Below are 21459 nucleotides of genomic sequence, written 5' to 3'. Positions count from 1 at the left end.
CACAGGCTCCGTATCAGAACTCAGTGAATATCTGTGCTGTTTGCCCATCAAGGAAAATCAGTATGCCCTGAACCTGAGTCTCCACCTTCAAAGTCTATTCTGGAAGAAACAGTTCTTGTGCCCACTTCAACACACAAGTCTAATCTAAGCCTTTGTGGTAGTTAACCTTCATCAGGACATTCCTGCAGCTACCCTCATGGCCAGGTTCTTCCTCATCCCATGCCAGAAGGGCACCTGCAGGCTCTAGCCTGCTGTTCTCTATGGACAGATGACCATCCTGAGACTGGCTCCTGCTGGCTGAAGGCTCTGACATTTACTCTGGCTAAGAGGTCTGGGCTACTATGGAAAGTAACACAAAGTGTTCCATGTTCTTAGTTCTCATCTCAGCCCTATCACAGGGCTTTCTATTCTGGTAGCCCTGGTGAGCACCCACTTGGCTCACTTTTAGTCTGGGAACATAGAGAATACGGATCCGACATGTCATGTTTGGGGTGACAATCTCCATTCTTCCCGATGCACTTTCAGAGAAAATTTAAATGGCCTTAACATGGGTGTTCTCACTCTCCTGGGCTCCACAGGTGGGTTTTCCTGGGTAGGCAAGAACAGGTGCAAGTTACAGCTAGAGGGCAGTATAACTTCCAGTCCCTCTTCTCCAGCTTGACTTGTCAATGTCCCAGCAGCCTGTACAGGGAAGCATATTTACGCGCACGTACTGTGACAAAAGTCCTGGAAGTTGGTCGAGAACTGCTGTTAGGGGTGGCTTGCAGCAGCCTTCCATCCCGTACTCATCACTCCAAAACGGAGTGGGCAACTACTGGAACAGGGGGCTGTTAGGCAGTGGGCTGGGGCAATGGAACAAGACTTCAGGGCAAAGCCCTCACTGCCTTAGAGACTGCTGACTCAGTGTAAGAAAAGCCTCAGGAAATAGGGGCTTTTGAGGAGGAGTCCTCTTGAAGAAGTCCATTGTCACTCCTGGCCTCCCCACAATCCATCCGCTGTCAACTCGGTTAGATGAGTTAAGCTCCAAAGCAGGGCATGTGGTAGGAGCCGAATCGATGGGAAGTGGTGACCCAGAATCCATGTCTGACCCTGAATTCCCGTTTCTTGCTCTGTTAGCACCAATCAGACATGATTTATGACCTGACAGCTGAGAGCACCCAGATCAGTATCTCCCTCTGTCTTCACACTGCAGGGAAATTGCAATTCAGTCCTGTTTCTTAGGCGTAAAATAAAGACATGGGGCTCTATTGCTTCCATGCCCAACTCCTCCATTTGACCCACTGGGGAAAACGGTACCTTCAAGGCTGCCCACAGCGAGAAAGTCTGAAGGACAGTGAAAGGAGGGAAGTGGGGCTGCTTTGGGTTGAGTATGGGGGGACGGCAAGAGTTTCTGGAGTGAGACCCAGGCATGCAGGGCAGTGATGTGGGGTGGGTCCAGCTACTAGAGGGAGTGCGGTTCTGAGGCAGGGCTGGGTGAAGGGCCAGCCAGGAGAATGAGTCAGCCAGACCCCATGTCCCCTGCTGGCCTGGCAGTGAGGCAGGTTTGCACTGCGTGCAAGGGAAATGGTCATGGAGGAGAAACGTGCCTGGACCTCCGTCACACATGTCCTTTTTTCTGGGTGTGTGGGGCTCAGATGGAGTCCTGTAATAAAGCAAGGCTCCCTCTTGTTGTGGACTCAACTGGGACCAGATGATCCCACCCTCAGGTGTGTTCCCTGCTGAGCAGGGCCAGGGAAAGTGCTTGTCTGAGGTTGGCAGAAATGGCTGAAGGGGATATTGCTCTATGCAGGGAACTTTCTCTGTGTGAGTGGGGGTGGTGTTCTGCTTTTATTTTCTTTTTCCCTGTATCCTTTGCCCCTTCGCTGCCCTCCTGCAGGGACAAAGTGAGCCCAACCACGGGCTGACTACAAAGGAGCCAGATGTGGCCTCAAGTCCATTACCTTCTCCTCTGTCTGCAGAGATAGGACGTGGGTACAGGTTGAGCCTCTGGGCAGGGCAGGAGCTGCAAAGAGCAGGACAGCGAGTCCTTCAACCACCCATCTAGGAAGGGGCAGCAGGCTGGAAAGGCTTTGAATAGGAGCCAGGGGTGGAGGGGAGAAGGTTCAGACCCTCAGCCCCAGGAGAGGCCCCAGGGGAGGGCTGGGAACCTAATTCTGGGGGCTCAGATATGGAGGCGGGGAGGAAAGAATGCCCGGACAGCACATCCTCTCTCTCTGTGGGAGGGAGAGGTGGCCACGGGTGTCCAAGGTCTGTCGGAGGCACACACTAAGATCCTGAGGACAGAAGTGTTGAAAGGCTAAGCAGCTAGCCAAAGCTTCTGGCTGAGTCTGGAAGGCAACTCAGGTGTTAGCCCATTTAAAGGGATTTACCAGGGCACCGGCTCCTGAATCTCCCACCATTTCTGGGCCTCACATTCAACAGGGAAGACAGGTACACTGATAAAGTCACAATTTTCACAATAAGAAACCAGAATCTCATACGTATCATGTACAACCCTTCTCGGATTATAAAGAGAAAGAAACAGCATGATGTAATGGAAGGATATGCTCACCGCGTCCAACCTTGTTCCCTGGGGAATAATACTTCATCTCTAAGTGTACTTGGGCTTCAAGCACACTTGCAGATGAGGTCAATTATTTCTAAGCTATGTGGTTGTTCAGAGAAGTCAAAGAAATCAAGAATGTTTGCCACCAAGTAGGGTCTTACTGACCATTATCATATGTGAATTTATTAGGTCCTAATAACTACAGCTGATATACCTCTGACAGCCCTTGATTTCACCTGTGAGGTCCCAGATCCGAAAGAAATGAGTAACTTGTTTAAGGTCACGTAGCAGGTAGGTAGCACCCTTGGGCCTCCATCCCAGATGTACAGGGAGTACCCTCCTGGCGAAGGTTATGTGAGGGATCGTACTTGGGAATAGCATGTGTCTGGCTCTGGGAATAAGTCCACTCAGATAAGTGGGCCCCACACTCACTCTGTCCCCAAGACAGGAATCTGCCGTTGCCATCGCCTGTCTTCTCTGTGGTGATCACCAACCACAGGTCATCCCGCAACTTGGTTCTAGGGGCTTTTCACCGTTCCCTCGTGTCTCAGGTTAATCACACCAACGATGCATTCACTTTTTCATCAGATAGTCTTGCCTATCTGATAATTGCAAGGCATCCCAGTGCTGAGGAGAAAGCAGCAAACACAACACAGGGAAATCTTGCATTCAGGGCGCTTTCGTTCTTGAGAGGGGAAAGAGGCAAGAAAACATAAATAAGGAAAGTCTTAGAATGACAAAGCGGCTTGAGCATGCCGGAGAAAACGGGAAAGGGACGTGGCAAGCGTGGAAAGGGAGTTTTGCACGTATATACAAATATTTCCTATTTACATGTGTGTACATTGGAAAGCCTCGGTGATAAAGTGACACTTAGTAGATGAAGGAGGGAGGCACAAATGTGTGGCACCATCTGGAGGAAGTGAGGCAAAGGCAGGGGACTGATGGGAAAGCTCATTTCCAGCCCTCCCTGCTCCCTTCCCCCCTCTGTCCCCTTTCTAGTGACTAATCCAAATATGTCTTCCTCTCTCCCCATAATCCCCAGTGTATGTCTCCCCACTGGAATCGTTTCCGGTCTTTGTCTCCCTTGAACAAATTAGTGAATAAAGCTGAAGGGAAACTGATCATCTTCACCTCTTCATCCCCCTTTCTTGTGCTGCCCCATCCATCTCTCAGAGGGGTGTTAACGCTGGGCGGTCAGACCACATCTGGAGTATCCTGGTGGCAGTGACGACTCGCTTTGGGAGGGAGGGAGTACCGCTGGAGGTCATGCTGAGGCCAGTGTCTGGATGGTTATGGTACCTGAAAGGGACTGAGCCACTCCCTCGCAAGGCTCAGGGCCCCCAGATTTGCTACATGTGAAAGGCTGTCCTGGAACCTGGGCTTAGACATGCTCCGTGTAGGCCAACGAATAGAACAAGCGAAGTGAAGAGGTACTAGGGAGAGAGATTCTACACCAACGTTAATCAGTTCCTTATACTAGATCTACTAAAGTGAAGTGAGCTGTCTGGGTGGGCTGAGTTCCAAGTATCTGGAGAAATGCAAATGCAGACAGGATGTACCGTCTCCTGGGAACGTTGTAGAGAGGATTCAGGTGGCTCGATCTGAAATTTATGATTCTGGGATCTAGTGCGATGCCTGATGGCAGGTGACGGGAATAAATAAAGCTGAACCTCCCACTGGGAATGTCTCAGAAATGGGTCTCAGGCTGTTGCTGTTGCTTCTGCTGGGCATTTTCACAGTGCTCTTCATGGATGAAGGTAAAACCTGTGAGGGAGGCAGTGATGGGTGGTGAGAGGCTATATGGGGAGGAAATGGAGGTGGTTTCTAAAGTTGGCTCTTTGGGATACTGTAAAATGGCTCAAGGAGAATTTTTCTTCTTCTTTTCACAGATATCCATGGCCCCAAATCAAAATGTATGGTGTAGTTGGTTTGCAGTTTTTGGATATATGATGTCACAGGGAGAAAGGACATTCCTGATTTTTTCACACGTTGTATCTCTCTGACTCTTTTCCAGTCTTTTCACTCACTGCCCTGGAATCTTTTTTTTGCCCCCAGCCTTGGGTGAAGGTGGGAGGGGGTTTGAATATATAGGGTTATAGCTGTCGCTATAAGGGAGTAAGGACCCCTGGCAGAAGTTGGGGAGGGTGTCAACTTCCAGTTGGCGAGGACTGTCCCTTGCCAGTGTAAATGTTGACAGTGGGGCAGGTTTCTGAAGAATTGCCTTCCCTAGAGCCCTGCTTTAAATCTTTCCCCTTTTTCTTTAGGGCTTCGATTTTGCCATGATTGTGATTTCTATGATGGATTCAAACGCCGTGGTCCCAAGAAACGTTGCTGGAAGTTTAATTTATCCCTCAAATCCAATAAGAGTTGCACCACAGATCACTATTACTACAATGATCCAATTACAGGTAAGTGAGAGGTAGAGAGAGACACAAGATTTTACCAGTGGTGCCCACCTTCCTTGTGGTCAAGGTGTGGAGGGAACAGGGCCCATGGAGAGGCTGGGAAAATGGAATTCTCCATACCCCAACCTCGGGTGGAGCCTGTGTGGGAGTCAGATGTCTTTTGCCCGGTCCTGTCTAGAGAGACCGAGATGAGATGCAGGCACAGTCTGAGGGCTCATCCCTGGCTACAGAAAACCAATGAGATTCTTGACAGCCATCGTTGCCAGGGAGACAGTGTGATTAAGTAAGGCGATTACCTTTACTTTTCTTCTCTCTTTAGGGAGATATCTGTACCGATATACAAAACTGTCTTGTAATCCTTGTGAAGAGGGAATGTTCCAAGTATACCATGACTTACTGAGAGAAACATTTTGCTGCACTGATAAACATATGTGTAATACTGGACATAATATTTTGGAAAAGTCAGCCCTTTTTGGAGAAGATAAAGAACACACTATCCATGATGATGTCCTACCATAACCTTAAACTATCCTCCCAGTAATTTTTGCCCTTCCCCTACACAATGGCAACATCATCTCACATTATCTCAAAACCAGACCCTACTCTTTACTCTTTTCCAGCAGATCTACCCATGGAAGCTCTGTATGTCCTGTGTCAGTGTTTTTCCATTAAGAGGAAAATAAGAACACCCATGTCTGCCTTCTGGTCGGATTCCCCTGTCTTTACCTCCTGATAGCATCTGGTAATCTGTAACTATCCTTAAGTTCTGATGCTAAGCCTGGGGTCAAATCTTTGGCAAAGGGAACAAAGTATTTTTCTGGTAGAGCTTCTGAGCAAAGATCAAGAGAAAGCAGGCTGGAGAGAAATAGGGACACGAAATTGCAAGAGATTTTAGGAGAAATCTTTGGGTTTGTTGGAGGGCAGGAAAGGCTTGTGTTAAGTAGGGGCTTGAGAAAGTAAATGTGAAGATAGAAAACTCTAACTGCCGTGAACTAGACAGTCTTTGTGCCTCTGCCACCATTTGGGGGAAACTGTACCAACCACAGCTCCTCCTGACCACACAGACCAAAGTTACCGTGTTTCTAATGATCTTCTCTTGCTTTCATGGCCAAAGCCAAGGACATCAGGGTAAGCACTTGGCCTGGTGTTGGCCAGCTACTCTGTTTCCTGGCATGTGAGGAGTCCCCTCCCACCCAGTTCTGAAAAATATTTAAATATCTCCTTGCATTCAATGAATTCATTGGTAAAAAAGCTGAGTGCTTTTCATCTATTGACACATCCCCGCAACAAATTATGCCAAGGGAAGATAAGAGTTTCAGACTTCACTGTGGTGTCCTAACAAAAGTAATAAGCTATGAAATGACAAAAATGACTCCCTAAAGTATTATTCACTCACTTTGGGTTGAACTTTTCTTTTACTATGCTTGCATTCCTATGTTGGAATCTACAAACACTATTACATTTCATATTTGGCTGTACAGTTATGTGTACATATATAATATTATCCCAGTTTTAGTAGTATGCCTCCTGATCCAGGCTTATAATTGCTTACTGCTTTCTACCACATTGTATTTGCATCAACATAATAAAATATTTTAACAGACAAATTAATTTTGAAAAGTTTGCAATATATGTATGCTTGGATTTCCTCCAAATTGTATCATGTTAGCAGGAGTGTTATACTTTAGTATCATGAGAAGCAGAAAATATGCTAGATTCTTCCATTCAGGATTAGTCTATATGGAGAGAACGGAGGTGCTGGCAGTAGGCTCCAACGATGAAGTGCTTTACCAGGGGAATTACTGTGATGTGTGATTAGCGCCCAGAATGGTCCCAAGCAAGTCAAAATTGGAAACTTCAAATTAGAGGAGAGAAATAATGTAGAGTGAAGAAGTTAGCCAGTGGCGGGAAGAGTAGCAGATAGATACTGAGTGATACTGACAGCTGGAGGCTGACCAGCACACATTTATAGCTAAGTTTGAAGTGAAGCTTCCTAAATCATTCTGGCAAAGCCCCCAGACCTTCATCCTACCCAGACTAGCTTTCTAGGTCCAATCTTTCTGAGCCTTGCCCTATTGTGTTTCCCATCTTTGATTTTCATGAGATTCTGACTCCTATATTGTCGCATGTACAACACTTCCTAATTTTCTTGTCCAATTGGAGTACATCTCTGTTCTTAACATTTTGGAGGGAAAAACATAGGAAGTAGAGGGAACAATGACAGAAGACAGACCCTGAACACACACCCTAGTTCTAGATTGAGTAACAAATGATAATCAGTTGAACAAAACAGGAAAAGTGAATTTATATTTACATAATCACATAAATAGGTCTCATCCTACCAGGTTGTTAGAAATTAGTCTCAATCCTGTGTGCATGCTCATGCTCACTCCTATTTTTCCAGGGTACTAGAACTAGACAGAGCGGAAAGCCTGAGTGTGTGTGCAGTGGGGGAAGGGGAGAGGCATCTGCTCATGGGGACAGCTCTGTACAGAGATTGCTGTTGAGATGTCCAGGGGCCAGACTCACATGGCTTACTCAGATCCCACAAATTTCAGCTTCTTTCATGCAATGCTAGACACATGGTAACATTTGTGTGGCTACTCCTTCTGGTTTCATCTCCTTGAAAGTATCCCACAGCTCTTCCATATCTAAGGGTGCTTTCTGGTGAGTTTGCCAGGGAAGCAGGGTATAAGTTACTATCTTTAGATCCCATAGCTGACTTCTCCACTTCTTCTCCAACCCGTAACCCTGAAGAGAGTCTCATTCTGGAAGGCAGAAAATTATTCTCTCTTCAGGATTCTGATGCAAATTCTTTTCTACGCTCTACCCTTCTCCTCACCCTGGGGATAACATTAGTGAACAAAATTCAAGAAGACTCAGGCCAGCTCTTCATTTTGCTACTTCCCTCCCTGTGAGGCCAGGGTTATAAGCTTTCGTGGGAGTGAGATAGGGAGGATAATACCAAGAGATATAAACATTTAAGAAGAAGAAAGGAAGGAAAATATCCTGCCTCAGAAAGAAGGAGGAAGGTCGGGAAAAGAATTGCCCCCGATTCTCGTCTTCCCTTTCTGGAAGCACCTTAGGCTACACAGTAGAAGCACTAGGCTTTGCAATAACCTGTGGGAGACATTGATGTTACTCCCAAGGTGTTTGTCCTCCCCCCTTCCCCAAATCCCACCTGCCACCAGGGACCAAGAGAGAAAATCTAGAAAAGGAGAGGACTTTTTCTTACACACGCAGAAGGCAGAACCATGTGTTTGCAACCTGAAATGTGGCTTTTTAAGAAATCATTGCAAGGAGGCGGAGGCAACAATATCATCCAGAGATTGGAGCTACTGAAGGACAGGCAATCTCTATAGGTATTCATTGCAGAAGTCATAGCCCCGGCAGCACCTGAACTCCACCAAGTAGACACTCCATTTTATTTTGCCCACATTAGCACAGCTCTTCAGGCAGCCCATGAACATTAACCACGGAGTACCGTCTTCTGCAGAAGGAAGAAGAAACGTATTAGCAGAGAGGCTTCTGCAAAGAAACCTCTTTCCATACCAGGACATAAGAACAACTTGTGTGCAGTTCAGGTCTCTGTTATTCAAGTGTGAAGAACTGTAAGCTGCTACAAGTTGAGGGCTTTCCAGAAGAAAAGCAATGGCAGAGAAGTTTGAAAAAATTCCTGGGGGTGGGGAGGTAATGACAGAAGCAATCGAGGGATTTCCAAAGCTGGATATCTCAGTGGAGAATCTCAACAACTGGTTTAAGTAAGAGTGATAAATGCCAAGGGCTCACTGAGCACGAAGGGTAGGAAAATAGAGGCCATTTAGACAGTATCTAATGCTGACACTGACCCGTCCTCATGGAAGTCCAGGTAGCGACAGACAAGGAACTGCCTTCCACCCTCCAACAACCACCTAATGTCCACTGGGCATATTGTGCCTCCCCTCCACTCCGTGCGGTCTTCCCGCTTTCTGCAAGCTGCTCAGGATACTGGTTCCATAGCTATAGATCCCCACCCCTTGGTGACCACCTCCATCTATTTTTCATTAGGGCCTATGTTCAGGGTAGAGAGAGCAGTCATCCCAGGGCTGGGGCTGCCTGTGGTGAAATACGGTCCCTGCTTTTTCCTAGAGCTCGTATGTCCCAGTCGGCTTCCCCCCACCCCCATCCCACAACTTACTCTTGGAAATCCTGCCAGTTGTGCAAGACTCTTCACTTGTTACAATGCATATTCCTCTGCCTCTGGAACACTTCTCTCCTGGAAACTGCAAGTGGCACATCCTACACTGAACGATTCCTGTCATTTGGGCTAATGAGTCAAGAAATAGAAGTGAGAAGTGATCTCACACTGCCATGAGAAAACCCACCTCCCCCTTTCAGGTCTGAAGTCTGCTTGGAGCCCAGAAGTCTTTACCAGAGACCCATTAAGTGTGGGCATCTGCCTCTATTAAGAGAGGCTAAGCCAGGAGAAGGACTGCAGTTTATGGTCTCAGGAATTTAGACTGGAAAAACTGGAGGGGAAAGAAAGGTGGAGGGGTAAGGAAAAGAACTAAATCAAGACAGATAATCTTCAGACTCTTCAGACTCACCAGGATAATGGTCTTCATCAGTAAATAGTTCATGAACTGTATTGGCAAAGAGAAACAAAATCAATCTGCAATTTTGTCTGAGATTTAGCCTTGCCCAGGGCACCTGTGATGCTTGTAACACATGGGGTCCATCCTGTGCTTTTCACCTGGGGCCACTGTAGGCTCTTTCTGTCGCTCCAAAGCCCCGGCAACTGCCTCCTGGTATCTTTGCACCTGTTCCCTCCTTTCAATTCCCTTCACCTCCGGTGGGGCCTCCCAGATACCCTATTCATCACTCTAGGGTGTAGCACAGACCAGAAGAGAAAGATAAATGTATCTTCTCCCCCTCATTCCCTTCTTTTTAACTGACCTATGTGGCTTTCTTATCTCCGTGTTCCTGGACGCTGACAATGCGGAAAAGCATCTGAAATTCACGAGGTTGCTACACTTCAGTTTGGCCAACCAGTGCCTGTAAAGTCAATATTCCACTCTCTCCCTTTTGCTTTCCTTTTATTACACTTACCTCAGCCTTGTCAACTGCTGCTCATATTATTTTGTCAAACTTCAAATCAGCTCCCATCCCAGCCCATCCTGCTGTAAGAGGTTGCTGAGTGTTGAAATTCAAGGGCTGTCTCTGGGTTCCTCTAACACCCGATGCCCACACTGCCTGGCTCATCTCCTCCCCCGCCTCCTTCTTCCCCCTCCCACACCATGATCCATTTGTATTCACATGCGTGTTCACTGTCTGCCAGTGACCCAGACAGTACTGTTGGGGAAAAAGATACATGTTCTGCAGACCTCATGTTACAAACCCCGTCTCACAACTTCTATGAAAATCTTCTCAATCCACTTATTTCCTCCCATAAGGGGAAGGGTCCCAGGGATGTGATGCATTGTGAGTGGAAGGCGTGGTATTAGAATGGTAATATGAGGGGCGCCTGGGTGGCTCAGTTGGTTGAGCGTCCGACTTTGACTCAGCTCATGATTTCATGGTTCGTGAGTTTGAGCCCCGCGTCGGGCTCTGTGCTGACAGCTCAGAACCTGGAGCTTGCTTTGGATTCTGTGTCTCCCTCTCTCTATGCCCTTCCCCCACCCATGTTCTGTCTCTCTGTTTCTCAGAAATAAAATAAACATTAAAAATTTTTTAAAAAGATGGGGCGCCTGGGTGGCGCAGTCAGTTAAGCGTCCGACTTCAGCCAGGTCACGATCTCGCGGTCCGTGAGTTCGAGCCCCGCGTCAGGCTCTGGGCTGATGGCTTGGAGCCTGTTTCCGATTCTGTGTCTCCCTCTCTCTCTGCCCCTCCCCCGTTCATGCTCTGTCTCTCTCTGTCCCAAAAATAAATTAAAAACGTTGAAAAAAAAAATTTAAAAAAAAAAAATTTTTTAAAAAGAATGATCATACGGCCTCCAGAAGAGGACCTTTGTCACAGGAACCCTGACCCATTCCCGTATCCTGGACACACCTCACCAACTGTCAACCCTAGGGACTCACCTGTAATGCAGCAGAGCAGGATGGGGAGTCCCAGCAATAGGGGCTTGTCCATTTTGGAAAGAAAAGAGCAGGTTAGGGCAAGAAGCTGCCAGGTGTCTATTTATACCTCAGCCAGGTTGGGTTAGGGGTGGGGACACTGTGGAAGTCCTTGAAAGGCATACCCTTCTCCTAGGGAAGCCAGTGACTCTCTGGTTTCTCTTTTTGGAGAACTGGGCAGAAAAAGGTCCAGCTGACCTAATTTATTTCACTCCCAACTACTCAGGATGATGCCATGTTCTATGGTTTTTTTCAGGATACCACACTGTGGGAGAAAACAAGGATAAATCGGAGTTGGGTGGGTAGGATTCAAGGTGCTCATTAAAGATGAGAGAATATATGAGCACAGATCATTGTAATACAGAAAGGCCAAAAGGATGCTGAGCACAGATCAGTAAAAAGGCATACCTGTAGAGAGTGGAAAAGAGAGGTGGAAGAATAGACACAGAGGCACTGACAGGATTCTCATGAGGGGCCAGTTTCACACTGTTTGTCATCCTGGAACAAAGCAAACCATGGAGATGAGAGCCGAGGAGGAAGCTGTTTGCCATTCTTGGAGTTAACCAGAGGGTGAGACAGATGTCGTTAGGAGAGAGAGGACTGAGATTACTTCTGGAGTGAGGTAAGCTGGTCCTTCCCACTTGAGGTCAGGCCAGGTATTGGGGGTAGTTACCTCAACTCTGAGAAGGACTAGATATTCAATAAGAGAGGTGGCTGAAGGTACAATTCCCATGGAGGGGGTTGAGCTGGTGGAGTCTAAGAACAGCTACCTAGTATCTCATTCTAAGCCTTCTGGTAGTTTCTTTCCGTTATTCCTATATTTTTAACAGGTACTAATGGAAGTTGCAGCCTCGTCTCTGGTGTCATTACAAGGAATTGAGGGAAATATCTGTGCCTGTGTTTAGAGCAGAGCAACAGAGAGAGAGGAGCAGAAACTAGAAGGAAGCAAATTGCAATGGGACACAATTTAGGGCAGGGTGGGGTCTTGGTCTAACCAGATATTGGCTGAAGAGACAGGGGACAATGAGAGTGATGTGTGGAGATTTTCTCCACCATATATTGAAGGCCATTATTACATACCAAAAGAGAAAACTGGCATCTCCATAAAGGGAGGAAGGAGGAAGAGAATTATGACCAGTTAACTGCTTACCCAGGATACATAGGACCCTGGTGAAGCTTTTATACACACGTACTCACACATACAAACAACATCACTGACTTTTGTGTTATGCATATTTACAAACAGATGCTTCCCTTTCCCTCCTCTCATTGCCCTGGAATTTACTGTCTTCTCTTCCATCTTTACATTCCTTTCTCCAACCTTCTTTACCACCTAAGAATTCCATATTTCATTCTTTGGCTAATGGCAGCCCACAAGAAGGGAGGAAATGTTCTCCTCCTCTGTCTCATCAGAAGCTGTCTCTTCCCATGATTACACTCTTGTGCGATGATTATACCACTTTTTCCTAAAGCATAATTTTCCTCTCCCAGCCTTAGTGATCCTGGATTACTAAGTTGGATTCCTAGCTTATATATGAACCTTACCTAACTGACATACTTTTCTCCTCAAGTCCCCTCAAATTCATACTTTCAGACTTAGTTTTCTCACAATACCTGATTTTCTTACCAGACCCCTTCTTTCCTTTCCTCAGTGCCCCTAACTCTCCTCGAGGGCCCCACATAATTCATTTTATGTCATATATTTCAGATCTATGACTTAAAAGTATTCAGGAGTGGATCCCTTTGGCCTATTGCTTTGAAGTTTACTTAAATCTGTCACAACCCGTTTGCTCATGATGTTTTTCTCATCACCACAGAGTTCTGGGAGTACAAGTAGTACTCCAATTAGGACAACTAGTCCAGAAGAGTAGCCCAAATACTCAACTCTTAGTGACCAGGTAGGTACCCAATTATGTCTCTATGTGTGTGATTAGGCGATGTTTCAAACACGTGCTAGCATTTCTGGTTCTCATCTCCAATGTTGTCATGTAAAACAGCATAACAGAAAAAAAAAAGATGCTTTTTGAATGGAAATTCACTTTCCAATCAGTTATCATTATTTTAAAAAGACACAGACTACTGTTTCTCTACTACTACACAGGGAATACAGCAAAATATGCAGAAAATCATTCATAATTGTGATATTTTCACATAACAACATTTTTGAATAAGTTATTGGGGCTGGAGGTGAACACCACTGGGATTTGAGGAATGAGACCTTCACTTAGGCAGATAGAACATAGGAGGAGGGTCAACAAAATGGAGAACTCCAGTTACTTTTCCATCGAAGCCCCAGGAGCTTAAGCCTTAAGCTCCTGGGGCTTCCCCAGTCCCCACAAAACTTGTACTGGTGATCTAGCAGGGAAAGAACAGTTTCTTCTAAATTGGGGTTTGAAGAAATGGCCAGACCAGAACAGTCTGTCTCTTTTTTCCTCAGGCCAGTGACCAGTATAGCCTTGGGTGACTGAGACTAGATGAAATCAGAGAGGTTCTCCCCTATCTAGAGATGTGAAAACAGGAAATTTTCTGGCAATATGAGCAGGGCCAAGAAAGAACATAAAAAGAAAGTCTCTGGGGAGCCTTTCTGTGTGTATTGTTTTTTCTATCATGAGACTTGCTATCCCCAAGGATCCCCTGGGAATCTCAGAATTGCTCAGTGTGTCTACAGCTCCCAAGATAGTTCCCTCTTATGATGCTAAGGGCTGGAGAAGAGAGCATGGACATTGACATGACTAGGGAAGTAAGTCTAGGATTCAAGGGTGCAGAAGTAACCAATAATCTACCCATTGTCCCTGTTATGGCATACAGCTCAAATGAAATCTCCTACGCTTTCAATATGCTGTATCAACAAACCTAGCTCTCACCAGGAGAACTCCTTCAAAGGGTGACGTCAGTGAAGGAGAGATTAGGGAATCCTTTTCCATTTCCATGGTAAATTCACCAGAACACAAAGACCGCGCTCAGAGACCTCTTTGCAAACTGCAGGCACTTCCATGGTGGCACATAGTCCTCTGTACGGCAGAATTTATGACATGCTATTTAAATGAATCCCTTCAGATTATCAAACAATTTCTCGGGGCGCCTGGGTGGCTCAGTTGGTTGGGCGTCCGACTTCAGCTCAGGTCATGATCTCACAGTCCGTGAGTTTGAGCCCCACGACAGGCTCTGTGCTGACAGCTTAGAGCCTGGAGCCTGCTTCAGACTCTGCGTCTCCTTCTCTCTCTGCCCCTCCCCTGCTCATGCTCTGTCTCTTTCTGTCTCAAAAATAAATAAAAACATTAAAAAAAATTTTAAAAACAACAACAATTTCTCCGTGTTCAGAGACTGTCCCTGATCAGTTGACCAAAGCAGATTTCCCCCCTGTTATTTCCTCTGTGTGAGTGTCTATACATGGGTGCAGAGTTTTTATATTGATGAACAATAATAAAAATACCAAGAAGGGGAGAAAACATAAGTGCATATTCAAATCATTGAAAAGTAAACCATGTGACAATGAACCAGGTCATGAAATTGAATATTACCAAAACCACAGAAAATTCCCCACACAAAGTGTTCTTTCCTAACTACATTCTCCTTTTTCCTTATCTAGTAGGAAACATTACCCTTTCTCTTTAAATGGAATTTAACCATTGTTTTGTTTTACAGTTTTACCACACTATATTTTTTGTTGTTTTTGAATATTGATATAAATAGAATCAAACGGTATGCACTCTAGGAATTATTCATATTTTTGTATAAAGCTTTACATTTTTTTTCTATGTTGTATCCCATTATGTGAACTTTAGGGCTGATAACTTTTCACTAACAATGGAAAACATCAACTCAGAGATTCAAGGAGCCTAAAAAATTCCTGAGAGATAACTTAAAATGCAGCATTGTACCAGCATCCTTCTCAGAGCTAGAACAAACAATCCTAAAATTTGTATGGAAGCACAAAAGACCCCAATAGCCAAAGTAATGTTGAAAAAGAAAACCAAAGCAGGAGGCATCACAATCCTGGACTTTAGCCTATATTACAAAGCTGTAATCATCAAGACAGTATGGTATTGGCACAAAAACAGACACATAGACCAATGGAATAGAATAGAGAACCCTGGGTCCATACATTTGGACCCACAAATGTATGGCTAACTAATCTTTGACAAAGCAGGAAAGAATATCCACTGGAAAAAAGTCAGTCTCTTTAGCAAATGGTGCTGAGAGAACTGGACAGCAACATGCAGAAGAATGAACCTGAACAACTTTCTTACACCATACCCAAAAATAAACTCAAAATGGATGAAAGACCTGAATGTGAGACATGAAACCATCAAAACCCTAGGGGAGAAGCAAGCAACAACCTCTTTGACCTCAGCCACAGCAAGTTCTTATTCAACATGTCTCTGAAGGCAAGGGAAATAAAAGCAAAAATGAGCTATTGGGACCTCATCAAGATAAAAAGCTTCTGCACTTCAAAGGAAACAATCAACAAAACTAAAAGGCAACTGATGGAATGGGAGAAGATATCTGCAAATGACATATTGGATAAAGGATTAGTATCCAAAATCTATAAAGAACTTACCAAACTCAACACCAGAAAAACAATCCAGTGAAAAAATGGGCAGAGTACACGAATAGAAACTTTTCCAAAGAAGACATCCATATGGCCAACAGACACATGAAAAGATGCTCAATATCACTCATCATCAGGGAAATACAAATCAAAACCACATTGAGATATCACCTCACACCAGTCAGAGTGGCTAAAATGAACAACTCAGGAAACAACAGATGCTGACAAGGATGTGGAGAAACGGAAACCCTTTTGCACTGTTGGTGGGAATGCAAACTGGTGTAGCTGCTCTGGAAAACAGTGTGGAGGTTCCTCAAAAAATTAAAAATAGAACTACCCTATGACCCAGTATAGCACTACTGGGAATTTATCCAAAGGATCCTGGAGTGCTGATTCATAGGGGCATATGTACCCCAATGTTTATAGCAGCATTTTCAACAATAGCGAAATTACGGAAAGAGCCTAAATGTCCATCAACTGACTAATGGATAAAGACGATGTGGTTTATATATACAATGGAATACTACTTGGCAATGAGAAAGAATGAAATCTGGCCATTTGCAGCAACGTGGGTGGAACTGGAGGGTATTATGCTAAGTGAAGCAAGTCAGGCAGAGAAAGACAGATACCATATGTTTGCACTCATGCGGATCTTGAGAAACTTAACAGAAGACCATGCGGGAGGGGAAGGGGGAAAAAAAAGTTACAGAGAGGGAGGGAGGCAAACCATAAGAGACACTTAAATACTGAGAACAAACTGAGGATTGATGGGGGGGTGGGGGAGAGGGGAAAGTGGATGATGGGCATTGAGGAGGGCACTTGGGATGAGCACTGGGTGTTGTATGGAAACCAATTTGACAATAAATTATATTTTTTTAAAAAAAAGAAGAAATAGAAGAAGGGGGGGTAAGAAGAAGAAGGAGAAGAATAAGAGATTTCTCATGCCGGCATCTGCTTCCACAGGCCGACAGAGTCCTCGAACTTCAGACCTCCTTAGGTGCTTCAACCCATGCTCCAGCAATCCCACCCCCATAATCCTCCTCCATGGTGAATATTCTTGAATGTTCAGAGGTGGGTCCAGGTGTTCTTACTGAACCCAGAAAAACACAGACATGTTACCTTTGGGCCAGCAGTATCCTTGGTACTCAAGAAGTTCATGAAAAAGCATCACCAGACACAGTTAGGATGATGAACAAATTCAGTGTCCAATTCTAAGATATCTACTAAGACTAAGTTAAAATGAAGCCTGAAATGTGCCAGAATGAGCACATAGAGGTCTTTCGTGTCCACAGTGAGACAAATAAAGGACAGGAGGGAAAGCCAGGTGAAAAGGAATAAAGAATGAACTGTCTAAAAAAAAAAAAAAGTTGGAAAGTGAAGTTTTAAACAGTGTGGAATATATTAAGTATCTAGCGATAAATCTAAACCAAGTTGTGTAAGTTCTCTGAAGAGAAAGTAGCATAATTAAGAAAAGCCAACTACGATCCAAAAATAAATGGAGAAACAGATCATGATTATTGGATGGAAAATTCATTAATGTAAATTAATATCCTCCAGACCCATGGAGTCAACAAAATCTCAAAAAAAGTTTTTATTTTGATACCATTTAAGAATCCCAAGAAGTTACCAGACATAGTGCAGACAGTCTCCGTGTATTTTCTACCCATCTTTCCCAGTGAAATACCGTACATACATTCTCATGTTCATTCTACAAAACAGGAAATAGATATTGATACAAAGCTATTAACTAAACTACGTACCTTATTCAAATTTCATCAGTTTTTACATGTACTCATTTTTTGGGGTGTGTACTAGTATGACAATTTATTGCATGTATAGATTGGTATAATAATCACCAAGATCAGGATATATAACTGTTCTGTCGCCACAAAGAAGCTCTCTCATACCACTCTTTTACAGTCAGACACTCCCTCTAACTCTACAGTCTGATAGCCACTGATCTATTCTCCATCATCATAATTTTATCATTCAGAGGGTGTTATATAAATGGAATCCTTATAGTATGTAATCCTTTGAGATTGAATTTTTGTCACTCGGCATAATACCCTTGAGAGCCATCCAATTATTGTGTGTATCAAATTCATTTCTATTGCAGACAAACAGTTTGTTTATCCATTCACCCATGGAAGAAAATCTGTTTTTTTCCCAGTTTGGAACTAGTCCAAATAAAGCTGCTATGAATATTCTTTTTCAGGTTCTTGTGTTTTTTTCTTCCTCTAGGACAAAAACATTTTTTTTTAAGTTTATTTATTTATTTCGAGGGAGGGGAGGGGCAGATGGAGAGGGAGAGAGAGAGAATCCCGAGCAGGCCCCACACTGTCAGTGCAGAGCCCGACACGGGGCTTGAACACACAAACTGTGAGATCATGACCTGAGCTGAAATCAAGCGTTGGTCATTCAACCGACTGAGCCATCCAGGTGCCCTGAGGATAAAAGCGTTATACTGAGTGAAAAAAACTAGACACAGAGTGTTTAAATAGTATAGCAGTCAATAATTAGTGACATTTCTAGTGACAGAATGCAGATCAGTGGTTAAATGGGTAGAAGGTGGGAGAGTGGTATTGATCGCAGAGGGGCATAGAGATGCTTTGGGTAGTGATGGAAATGTCCTATATCTTGATTAGGATGGTGTGTATACAATGGTGCACATACGTCAAAACTCATTGAAATCTGTACTTTGAAGGGGTTCGTTTTGATATGCACAATCTATACCTTAGTAAAATTGACTCAAAAAGTGTTTTGTGCTTGAGTCTCATTATAATTTTTCCTTGCCTTGTTTGCATATGGTCTGTATATGGCTTATATATGGCTTGTATATGGCTTGTATATGGCTCGTATATGGTTTGTATATGGCTTGCATATGGTCTGTATACGGTCTGTATATGGCTTGTATATGGCTCATATATGGTGTGTATATGGCTTGTATATGGCTTGTATATGGTCTGTATATGGCTTGTATATGGCTTGTATATGGCTTGTATATGGCTCGTATATGGTTTGTATATGGCTTGTATATGCCGTTTGTATTGATGCTACCTGCAAGTGTTGAAGCCTCACTAACAAGAAATTCCAAGCCCTGGGAAGGATAAATCTTCTTCCTCATTTTGATCATGAAAGCTCGTGGAAGATTTTCAATTTTGAGGAAAAGGAATAAAGTCAATTGGGTCCAAATTTCCGTCCCGTAGCTTTGATTAGCATCCCATCCTCAAGGTGGAGGGATTAAAATCAGACAGCAGTGACAATAACGGCCGTGGAGAATCAAAAAAGTCCTTGAGTACTGAAGTGCTCAGATCATGTGTCTATTACCAGAATGGGGAAGAACGAAGCGTTCTTCTAGACTGACAAAGGGTTGCATCCCCTACCTTTTCTTTTTTTTTTTTAATTTTTTTTTTTGATATTTATTTATTTTTGAGACAGAGAGAGACAGAGCATGAACGGGGGAGGGTCAGAGAGAGGGAGACACAGAATCTGAAACAGGCTCCAGGCTCTGAGCTTTCAGCACAGAGCCTGACGCGGGGCTCAAACCCACGGACTGTGAGATCATGACCTGAGCCGAAGTCGGCCGCTTAACCGACTGAGCCACCCAGGTGCCCCCCCCTACCTTTTCAACCACTGGCACCACTAATCCATTCTGTGTCTTCCTGCTGTCACTGAGCCTGAAGTGAGATGGAAGTGAAAGCTTAAGTTCTTCTCAAGTCTTTCCTGCTCTGGAAGTTGTGTGTGGTCTTCTAGATCTCCCTGTGATGTGTGAGAGTGTTTTGAAGCTCATTCCCCAAAGTAACTCTCTCCCCAGACTTTCCTCCCTGGTTTTTGGCATGTCTACTGTTTGTCTTAACTTAAATCTTTTGCCCCAAGTAGTAAGAGCTTGTCCATTTACCTTTCAATGTTTTTCAAGGAAAGCCTTCCACTTAGCTGCCAGTTCACCATGAGAGAGTTACAAGGCAGGTGAAACAAAGACAATTGTAGAGATGTCAAGACAAACACAGTTCTTTGAAAACAAAGTCTGCATTCCTTCCTCTGGAGCCAGGTACCCACAACAGGAATGTAGGCTGCTGGGACAAAGGTGAAGTTTAAAATGTCGTAAAACTCTCCCCCCATGGTTAAGCTGCCTTATTCTGACTCATCATTCTCCTGGTGGCTGTAAACCTTAGACAAAGTGGATTCTGACTTTGGCTACTATCAGTATTTCTGTGGAGGGACTGTCCTTTGGAGCTCCCTCCTCTGCCATTTCCACTGGTATCGCCTCCAGGCTTCCTCAAAACGTCTGACATTTTAAAGCAATTAAATAGCTTATATGTACCAATTTAGTCCTCACGATTTTTCTTGATAGATACTACTTTTTTTCTGTTGCAACAGCTGAAGATAGACGTTAAAGATAGACACACGCAGGGTCACACAACCAGCCAAGTGGAGAATCCAAGTTTAAACAGAGTTTCATCTGCCTCCTGATCATGATGTCATAGTGGCCAACTGTAGAAAGAAGGCAGCAGGTTTTCAAAGACCAGGGATTATAAGAACATGGTAAGATTTTTATTTTTTTTTTTAATTTTTTTTTCAACGTTTTTTATTTATTTTTGGGACAGAGAGAGACAGAGCATGAACGGGGGAGGGGCAGAGAGAGAGAGGGAGACACAGAATCGGAAACAGGCTCCAGGCTCCGAGCCATCAGCCCAGAGCCCGACGCGGGGCTCGAACTCACGGACCGCGAGATCGTGACCTGGCTGAAGTCGGACGCTTAACCGACTGCGCCACCCAGGCGCCCCAAACATGGTAAGATTTTTAAAAACTCTTGCAATATTCCTGGGTTTGAAGTGATTGACAGTAAAATTACAAAACTGAAAATATATGTAGGAAGCTTGGTGGCCTATTTCATGCCCAGGGATCAATGGAGAAAAGCTCTAAGAGATGCAGTCAATAGCGGCAGTCTGGGGAGAAAAGAAAGACAGTTGAGCCCCTGGGTCATTGTGGGGAAGACTGAGGGGTCCTGGGAAGCCCCCAGAGTGGGGCGGTGCTCTCTCCGCAGACAGCCCCGCCCAACTTGCTCCCTAGGCTTGCACGATGGAGAAGCTTCCCCATTTTCTGGCAAAAGCCCCATTCTCTCCTGCACATGCGTTCCCCCTCTCCTCCTTCCTAGGAAAGTGCCTACACAACTTCAGGTGTTGGTGTAAATGTTCCTTCTTCCAGGACTCCTCCTCTGATTCCCACAGCACAGCTGAGAGCCAAGATATGAAGAGAGCCTTAACTTTGACTCTTCTTCCTCTCCCATTCCATGTTAAACTAGTGACAGAGTCCCATCTGTTCAGACTGTTACTACTATGATTCCCTTCTCCATTCCCCTTTTGCTGCTGTGTTATGGCCTTCATAACAGGCTTCACCTGGAGCCTATTCTTTCCTCAATATGGAACAATTCATTGCGTTCAATCCACTGAAATGGAACCTTAATAACAATGGATTAGAGAAGAAAGCTTTGCCTCTGCTCCTTCGAGGAAAGGAAGGCTGCTATTCCAGGGCTGGGATGCTGAAGCTGCTTTGAGGGATGAAGGAAGAAGGATGGAGGAGCTGAAGGAGAGGCTGTGTTAAGCACTTCAACCTGGGGGAAGACGCAGAGGAAGGAGTTACCTGATAAAACTGCAGAAGGAAGGATTGTGTAAAGTCCAGAAGAGGAGCCCCAAGAGAAACGCATCCCCTGGTCGGGGCCTGAAGTGCTGGGGGGAGTCAGATTGGATGCCTGTGTTCAAAGAGGGGAGATATTGCTGGGGGGGAGGGAGGTGGTTCATGGAGCCCCAGACAGGGTAGGAGGTGGGTTGTGGACCCAGGAGTTCAGTGGCATGTCATCCTGACAAG

General features: G+C 44.8%; 2 protein-coding genes across 2 annotated transcripts; one reads left to right on the top strand and one right to left on the bottom strand.

Annotated features, from left to right (window-relative positions):
* Positions 1–3118: 3118 nt before the first annotated feature.
* Positions 3119–5653, top strand: LOC131487023 (prostate and testis expressed protein 13-like). Its single transcript, XM_058687240.1, has 4 exons — positions 3119–4302; positions 4435–4458; positions 4810–4953; positions 5270–5653. The coding sequence occupies exons 1-4, from the start codon at positions 4239–4241 to the stop codon at positions 5467–5469; spliced, it is 432 nt and encodes a 143-aa protein (XP_058543223.1). The 5' UTR covers positions 3119–4238; the 3' UTR covers positions 5470–5653.
* Positions 5654–7810: 2157 nt separating this feature from the next.
* On the bottom strand, positions 7811–9645 carry PATE1 (prostate and testis expressed 1). Its single transcript, XM_058687241.1, has 3 exons — positions 9537–9645; positions 9128–9256; positions 7811–8440 (listed from the first exon to the last, which is right to left on the bottom strand). The coding sequence occupies exons 2-3, from the start codon at positions 9249–9251 to the stop codon at positions 8307–8309; spliced, it is 258 nt and encodes an 85-aa protein (XP_058543224.1). The 5' UTR covers positions 9252–9256; positions 9537–9645; the 3' UTR covers positions 7811–8306.
* Between the last annotated feature and the right edge of the window lie 11814 nt (positions 9646–21459).

The sequence above is a fragment of the Neofelis nebulosa genome, chromosome 10 (assembly GCF_028018385.1).
Source record: "Neofelis nebulosa isolate mNeoNeb1 chromosome 10, mNeoNeb1.pri, whole genome shotgun sequence".
NCBI lineage: Eukaryota > Metazoa > Chordata > Mammalia > Carnivora > Felidae > Neofelis > Neofelis nebulosa.
Note: the sequence above shows the minus strand (reverse complement) of the source record. Positions and strands in the feature narration are given on the sequence as shown.

Bases quoted from the DNA above. Each gene is read 5' to 3' on its own strand.
- LOC131487023 (XM_058687240.1), top strand. From the start codon at position 4,239: ATGGGTCTCAGGCTGTTGCTGTTGCTTCTGCTGGGCATTTTCACAGTG. The intron at 4,303-4,434 runs GTAAAACCTGTG...TTCTTTTCACAG, and splicing joins AGTGCTCTTCATGGATGAAG to ATATCCATGGCCCCAAATCA. The intron at 4,954-5,269 runs GTAAGTGAGAGG...TTCTCTCTTTAG, and splicing joins CTACAATGATCCAATTACAG to GGAGATATCTGTACCGATAT.
- PATE1 (XM_058687241.1), bottom strand. From the start codon at position 9,251: ATGACAGGAATCGTTCAGTGTAGGATGTGCCACTTGCAGTTTCCAGGA. The intron at 8,441-9,127 runs GTAAGTTGTGGG...TTCCTTCTGCAG, and splicing joins AACTGGCAGGATTTCCAAGA to AAGACGGTACTCCGTGGTTA.